This window comes from Mus pahari, chromosome 3, assembly GCF_900095145.1.
Source record: "Mus pahari chromosome 3, PAHARI_EIJ_v1.1, whole genome shotgun sequence".
In the NCBI taxonomy this organism is placed as follows: domain Eukaryota; kingdom Metazoa; phylum Chordata; class Mammalia; order Rodentia; family Muridae; genus Mus; species Mus pahari.
The window spans coordinates 111,866,573-111,874,913 of record NC_034592.1 but is presented as its reverse complement, the minus strand read 5'-3'; the positions used below and the strand labels follow the sequence as shown (position 1 = coordinate 111,874,913).

Sequence of the window (8,341 nt, the reverse complement as noted above, 5' to 3'; positions counted from 1 at the left end):
TCAACAAGCCCTGGGGAGCAAACCATTACATCACACTCCTCTGGTCTCTGCTTCAGTTCCTGCCCTGAGGTTCCTGCCTTGAGTTCCTGCGCTGACTTCCTGAATAAGGTAAGATAAAATGAACCTTTTGGTCTATAAGTTGTCATTGGTCATTTTATCACAGCAATAGGGAGCTAACTAAGATAAATGTGTTAGAGAGGGGCCATCAGAGTAGGTCTTGCTGTCATATAGGCTGAAACCACAAAGAGGCACCCTAAGAGATTTGCTCAGGAAAACAAATGTCCACCAATGTCAGTTGACATGACCCCTTTTTGACTTTGACAGTGAGCTATGCGACCCAAGCATGAAGAGCTCTGGTGGTTAGCCCTGTCTGGAGATAGGATGAAGAAAAGAGGACAAGGGTGGGTAAAGAAGACAGAACATTGCACTGGCTGCACTTTACAACCGAATGCCACCAACTTGCAGACAGATGGATGTGCCCACTCAGTCGTGCAGTGTTATTTCCTGACAGGTTGTGCAGTCAAAAATTCAGTAGAACTGTCTACAGGAAAGAGAGAGAGAAAAAAGGACAACTTATAAGTGTCTCCTTCCTGCCTTGTTCCTATTGGCTGTTAGGTCCCAAAGGAATTCAGGACAAAAGGTTAACTGAGGTGCCTATTAACATATCAAAACAAACGCTGGCCACCAGGCTTTTCCAGAGTCACTAGTGCCTGGCTCCTCTCAGCACTTCTCACCCCCACCCAATCCTAAACCTCTCCAGCTCCACAGTTAGCCTCCCTTCCCTCAACCTCCCCACTCCCCCTTATATAATCCAGCCAGCCATTTTGGCCACAGGTTGTCTTGATTTCCAGCTTCTCTCTTGGTTTTCATTCCCTTGGTCCTCTTGGCTTTGCTCTTGGATCTCTTTTGGTTTGCTTGGGCTTCTCTCTTTTCTTTCTCTCTTGTTCCCTTTTCCTCCCAATCCTCTCCTGGCCTGGTCTATTCTGCTGCCTGTGTTCAGTCCAGACTCTTCCAGGAACCTCTGGCTGTTCTCTCCCTCATATCTACAATAAAAACCTCCTCAACCATATCTAGGAGTGGTCATGTCCTTGTTTTCACTCACTGACCAGTTTGCTCCCTACCGGTTTGGGTTTCTAAGTATGGCCTCTTCAGAGGGTAATCCCCACCTCCCTCATCCAAGGCTGGCAGTGGCAGAAGAGATCACAGACTCAAGGAGTATTACAATGGCTTGGTTGCTCAGAACACAGTGGAGAGTGGGGTATCCTACTCCAAGTGACTCCTGGTAGGGTTGATGGGGTTGTAGACAGACTGTGTGATGGGGCAAGAAGTAGAGAGGGTGAATAGAAGCAATGAGACGGACAGGCAACGTAAGTGTCCTCTTTGTTGGGTTTTCTTCTGTTTGCTCTTCCAGATAGCCTTGAGGGTGATAAAAAGGCCTTCGTAGGATGGTGAGGTTTTGTGGGAAGGAATCAAGAGGTCGGAGCAGAGCATGTGGAACATGAGTGTTAACTTGAGTGTTTTTCATTATCCAGGCAAGCGAATTTCAGCTAAGCAGGCATTCCACTCACCAAGTTCTAAGAGCAATCCTTCCTGTTGGAGTGCAACCTCAAGCTCTGAAGGACGGTATTCCAAGAAAAGGGATGAGAGTGAACTAAAATATAAAAGTGTGTATCACAATAGACAATTACAGTGAAGTTACCAAATTCCAACACACTGAATTTGGGGGCAAAGAAATAGACTGGTAATCTTTATTCTTTAGGTAATGATAGGCCTCACCATTTTTTTTTGTTTTTTTTTTTTGTTTTTTCTTTTAAACTTAGAGATGACGAACAGTTAACGGACTAAAGCCCATCTTGGGTGGGGGTGTGCGATTTCCGGGTAGAGAATTTTTCCATGCATCCCTGAGAAAATGAGCGGCCTCCCTTCCGCTCCCATTCCTCAGCGGGCCGGCACACATCCCCTTTTGAGATGAGAAGGAAACTCAACCAGCTGGAAAAAATGACCTAACTTAGCTCAATTGAGAAGGTAGTTCAGGATCTTAGAGATATGGTTTGTTAAAGAGGTACGGTGGTTAAGTGACCGCCCCCGCTGTAGGCACTCGCACAGACACCTTTTTCAACTGCGCAGGCGCTAGGTCCTCTCCGCTGCCGCGCGTCCCCGCCTGGCTCCGCCCTGGCGCGAGGCAGGTCGGGAAATCCAAGATGGATCCTTCCATTTGAGTTCTTCGCAAGTCTCTGGAGTCCCGCTGCCGCCCATTCTTCCTCCGGCATCCGGGAGGGAAAAGGGATGAGAAGCTGGGACGGCGAGGAGCCATCGTGACGGTCCTGTCGCTGCTCTCGGGCCTTCGTGGCCCCTGTGCCTCCGGGGAGCAGCCGGGGCTCGCAAGCGCCTGACGCGTCCCGAGTCACTCAGGTGCGGGCCGGACCGGGCCGGGTGGCGCATCGCTGTGACTCGGTGTTGGAGTTTCGCTGCACCGGATGCCTCAAGGGCTGAGCGCCCCGGGGCTGGCCTTGAGCTCCTGCTGGGGTGAGAGGGACCCCAGTCTCAGACTGGGCTTTCTGGGTTGACCCGACGCGCCCTGAGCCGATGCTCGGGGCCGCTACGCCGTGGCAAGGTTCACTCAAAAGCACGGAAAGCCCTTTTGTGTTGGGACACAACTCAGGGTCCCGCTGTTTGCATATGTTCCTAGTAACCAGTAATGACAGTTTTATTTCTAGCATGTCAACTCAGTGCTTTTATGTGGCCTGTAACGAATAACACGTTTAACAACATTTGGAGAACTGTAAAAGTATTAAGTATGATATCTTTGGGTTAAAAGACATCGAACTGCGAAAATGATGCTGTAAGCAGTTAGCCTGTAGGTTCGTTTTAAGCTATAAGGGAATGACATTGCATGTTTGCTTAAGGAAAAGTCGGGTAAAGTTGCAAGTTCTTTAATGTTGACTCCTTTGTTGAATAGAATTTGGAAAGGCCAGTCACATTTTGGATTTTTTTCCCTACTTTTTATAAGGCATATGTGGTTCTGTTTCAAGTTCTGTTCTCAATATTGATTTTATTTCTAGGAAGTGAAAAAGAAACTTGGGCCCGTTTTTGGGACGTAATCATCTCAGGGATGACGTTTAAGTCACAGCAAGGAAGATTTTGTAGCTATAGAGGGCTTCGTATAAACTAGATAGAGGGTTTCAGATTGTTAAAAAAAAAATGATGCCAACAAGACTTTAGATGAGAGCTTCAAGTCAAATTTAGTTAGCAGTTGTTATTCCTAAGTGCCATTTCAAACACTGGCGGTTATAGAGCTGCTAACAAATGCTGTTGTAGAGGTCTCCTCAGAGAGAAAATCTGCACATACTATGCCACAGAATGTTTGAATGTTAGATATCTTTACGTACCATGTGTCTAAATGTCTGTGCGGTGGATCCGCATGTTTCCGACATAGCTCTATCCAGGTCTTTGTAGTAATAACTTAGTTTTGACTAGAAGACTGATAGGAATGTGTTTGGATTCACACAGAAATAATGTTGATATTTGGAACCCATGTCGAACTTCTCTGAAGAAAGGGCAACGATGATTGCAGCCGGGGATTTGCAGGAATTCGTTCCTTTTGGCCGAGACCACTGCAAGCACCACCCTAATGCTCTGAACCTCCAGCTCCGTCAATTGCAGCCAGCTTCTGAGTTATGGTCTTCTGATGGTGCAGCTGGCCTGGTGGGATCTCTTCAGGAGGTTACAATCCATGAGAAACAGAAGGTTTCATTAAGATTCTCATCATACTTTGGAAATTTAGAATGAATAATGTACTAATATAAAGCTACCTATATGCATGTGAGAAATAAGTGTATATTGGCACTTGGTTAAAAGCTAATGTTTGGTCATTTCAGTCAGTGCTGAAATACGGTGCTACCTACGTAGGCATGCTGTGTAACTTGTAATGAGAGTTGCATACTTCAATCATGGCTTGTTTTAAACTTTATCCTCACTTCAAATGTGGATAATCAGGTTTTATACTCTTTGGTGACTAGATACCGGAGGTTAGAAATGGTACCTGCAACACATGTTTCTAGAAGAGTGTTGATGTCACATAACATTGTTTTAGCATAGTAGTACTTTTTATTTTGAGGTGGACCTTAGTCAGTAGCCCAGACTGACCGTGGAGGTTTGAGCTACCACTGAGCTGCAACCTCTCTTCTTCTGCTTTACCTAGTCTTCGTATATGCCTTTGAAATTAAATCTCTTGGAATGTACATAGATAGAAATCAGAAACTTTTTAGCTTCTATTCATCTTATGTGTGGTACAAGGGGAAGAAGATGAGTGTATTTGCAGCTGTGAAGCAAGGAAGTCCCCCCCCCCCATTGAGTCCCATGTGCACCTGTCTATTTTCTGCCTTCTATATACATTTAATACCTACTTTTAGTTTTCCCTTCAAGCATGGGTTTTATCTTATATTCTATATGTGAGATATACTTTTTGTGTGCCTGTGTTATTGGCAGAGCAATACTAGGAACCTAGAAGTATAAAATAAAGTACTTCCTATAGAGAATTTTTAAGTCAGTTAAAAAAAAACAAAAACAAAAACAACTGCCTGCTTATATGTCTCTGCACCATGTGTGTGCAGTGCCCATATGGACTAGAAGAGGACTCAGGTCTCTCTCTTTTTTTTTTNNTTTTTTTGTTTTTTGTTTTTTTCGAGGCAGGGTTTCTCTCTACAGCCCTGGCTGTCCTGGAACTCACTCTGTAGACCAGGCTGGCCTTGAACTCAGAAATCCGCCTGCCTCTGACTCCCAAGTGCTGGGATTAAAGGCTTGTGCCACCACACCTGGCTTCAGATCTCTTGGGACTGAAGTTACAGACAGTTGTGTAGGTGCTGAGAATCAAACCCCAGTTTTCTAGAAGAGCAGCCAGTGCTCTTAACCACTAAGCCATCTCTTCTACCTCTCCTAAGTTATCTCAGGAGTCCCCTGATGTAATGTACCCACTTTGCTAACTCACTCATTGTGCTCACCATGTATTGCAATCCTTTTAGGAGTTAGTCTTGGGTTGAGTTTTAGTTCACAGGCGATCTTGCTTCGGGACTACTGAAAGAGAAGTGCTGAGCATGTCCTGTGTGTTAATTTTTAAGGAAAGCTGGCAGTTAAGAAAAGGTGTGAGCGAGATTGGAGATGCAGCTGACTACGATGAAGAGCTCTATGTGGCTGGGAACATGGTTATCTGGAGCAAAGGGAGTAAAAGCCAGGCACTGGCAGTGTACAAAGCGTTCACAGTGGACAGCACTGTCCAGCAGGTGAGTTCACTGAGTTTGCACAGCGATCAACTGTTAATATAGCTGTTTGGGAAAGAAGTTTTGAGTTTTAAAGTGATAACAAATGACAACAACAGTGTAACAATTGTAGCAGCTGGTTGTACATTATGTCTGGCAGGAAAGTAAGGTTTTCATTTTATCCATCATGACAGTGTCTCTGTAGCCCAGGCTGGCCTGGTATTTGAGATCCCCCTGCCCCAGCCTCTGAATATGACAGGCATGTATCACCGTGTCTGGCTTATCACATTCTTATATTTTTGGTTATGAGCCTAACCTTTTAATGCCTGAGTCATCTTTCCAGCCCACTTATCACATTCTTCATGTTATCCTTTGCTAGCGATACACTTTTTTTCTTTTTTCCTTTTTCTTTTGGTTTTTTGAGACAGGGTTTTTTTGTATAGCCCTGGCTGTTCTGGAACTCACTCTGTAGACCAGGCTGGCCTTGAACTCAGAAATCCACCTGCCTCTGCCTCCCAAGTGCCTGGCTCCTCCTCCTCCTCTTCTTCTCCCTTCTCCCTTCTCCCTTCTTCTTCTTCTTCTTTTTTTTTTTTTTTGTTTAGTCCCTTTTATATGCTAGGCAAGCACTTTTATACAGACACACACATACAGCATTGCAAATAATACTATTTTAACACTAGTTGTGAAACTTAAAATTTGTTATCGACAGAAATTATGTGAGATTAAAAATACCTTAAAACACATGATTACTATAATTCATTTCCAGATATTGAATACATAAGAAGTATTGGATTCACAGTGAAAGGAAACTCAGCCTGAGTTGCTACTATTGTAGTAGTTGTTGTGATCATTTTCTGAAAATTGGTAGAAGAAATTAAGCACTTACTATTTCAGGAAGATAAGTAATTTATCACTGTTTGATGAAGGAAACTCTTATTGAAGAGTACCAACCTATAAATGTAAAAGAAATGGTAGAAGCAGAAATCATTTTGTAGTTTCTAGTGTGCTAATCAGTTTAGGCGTGGTTGTAATGGTTGTTAACACAGATGCAGAAAAGGATAATGCATGACAGCAGGTATTACTTGCTAAGTGTAAAGAAACTCTTCAGAATTCTTTTTTATTTCTAGTAACCAAATGATTGGGTTCAGCTTAACTTTTATGTACCTCTAGCTAGTTGTAATACAGGAAAAAAATGTGATTTCTACTATATTTTCTTTTGAGAAATATTTAATGTGAATATTTAGATCTAGAATTCAGTTTATAGTAAACTTGAGATCTAGGAGTGCAAATTTCAAAGTAGCATGAGATTTGAGGAATGGCTTGGATGTTACTCAGTGAAGGCTGTGTCCAGAAAGATGGTTAAGCTGATAGAGGCACTCACTGCTAAGCCTGACAGCCTGAGTTTAATCCACAGGACCCATGTTCTGGACAGAGCGAACTGACTCCTTCCTGCAGGTTGTCCTCTGACCGCCATAAGTGTGCTATGGTACATACAAAATAAATAATAAATGCAATCATAAAGAATAGAGGCTGGGTGTGGCTGTGTACTCCTTCAATCCTGGTACTTAGGAGGCAGAGCCAGGCAGATCTCTGTGCATTTGAGACCAGCCTGGGCATAGCCATTTACAGGACAACGTGGGCTCTGTAGAGATACCTTGATTCAAAATGAATGAATGAATTACTAACTGACTGAATGAATGAATAAAGCTAGCTGGCCAGAGGTGGTGAACGCCTGTACTTCTAGCACTTGGGAGGCAGAGGCAGGTAGATCTCTGAGTTCAAGGTGAGCTTTGTCCACAGAGCAAGTTCTAGGACTACGCAGTCAAGTCTACACAGAGAAACCCTGTCTCAGAAAAAAAAAACCAAAAGAATGGGTGAAGGCTGATCATTATGGAAGCCGTGGATAGGGATAAATTGTGTTTCCTTTGTGTGTGTATTTGAACATTTCTGTGATCAAGAGTTTAACAGAAAAAACAAAAAATAGTGAAGTGAACAACTAGAGAAATCCGTAATTTGGGAATGTTTACATTGTGGTCTCTTAAAAAGTGAGGCAGGGAGGACGAAAAGTAAGAACTGTTCTGGATGGCAGACACTAACATGACATCACCAAATTCCTTTATTTCTTGGACAGAGTTATACTATGTAGATCTTAGGCTGTCCTTAAATGAGAAACCCCCTGGCCTCAGTCTCTGTAGCGCTGTGATTGCAGGCATGTAGTGTTGCAAATGCCAGGACAAATGCAATAGTTTTGAACCTTGTTAAATGAACTCTGGTTCTAAAAAAACTAGGTTAAAAAAAAGACTTTGGGAGGGGGAGGGTGGTGGGAAAGTTAAAAGAATGATTCACTGTTAGGTGATATTAGAGTATTATTTTTTCTCTGAAGGCTGGTAGTTTTGTAAGTTCTTAACAAAACATCTTCAGCTGGGCGGGGTGGTGGACACCTTTCATCTCAGTACTTGGGAGGCAGAGGTGGTCGAATGTCTCAGTTTGTCTACAGATTGAATTCCAGGCTAGGCAGGCATGCATAGTGAGACCTTCTCTCAAAAGCAAAGAAAAAGAGAGCATCTTTAGTTTTTAAGTTAAAATTATTAGGTAGCATTTAAATATTTTTAGGATTGTGGCAGACCATACACACAACATAAAATTTATGCTCTACATCACTTTAAGTGTTTAATTTAGTGGCATTAATAGGGGAAACTGTATTTTTTTTTCTTTCCTTTTTCCTCCCTCCCTTTTTCCTGCTTCTTCTGGCCCCTGCTTGCTCTGGGGCCGGCTCTAACCTCAGGAAACTGTTTTCTAAACATTGCTTCAATGTGAGTGTAGAGCCTGAGATCTGCTGAGTCACTTAAGCTCTCCCACAGTCCTTGCTTTTGTCAGATGCAGGGTTTGCACAGCCTGAGTTGATGTTTGAGCTGTAACTGCAAGACTTGTGTCAACCCAGTCTTTTGATTATTTTGTTTTCCTTTCTCTTAAGATTTAATTGTAAGCCGGGCGTGGTGGCGCACGCCTTTAATCCCAGCACTTGGGAGGCAGAGGCAGGTGAATTTCTGAGTTCAAGGCCAGCCTGGTCTACAGAGTGAGTTCCA

The 8,341-nt window shown here is 43.4% G+C and overlaps 1 protein-coding gene across 1 annotated transcript in view; it reads left to right on the top strand.

The window, feature by feature from the left end:
- Window positions 1-2,195: 2,195 nt before the first annotated feature.
- The window catches only part of Anapc1 (anaphase promoting complex subunit 1), a 78,369-nt gene continuing 72,223 nt past the window's right edge, over window positions 2,196-8,341 (top strand). The window contains exons 1-3 of the mRNA XM_021192780.2: window positions 2,196-2,412; window positions 3,511-3,747; window positions 5,118-5,279. Of these exons, the coding sequence (XP_021048439.1) occupies window positions 3,535-3,747; window positions 5,118-5,279 (375 nt within the window). The 5' untranslated portion in view covers window positions 2,196-2,412; window positions 3,511-3,534. The remainder of the gene's footprint in view (window positions 2,413-3,510; window positions 3,748-5,117; window positions 5,280-8,341) is intronic.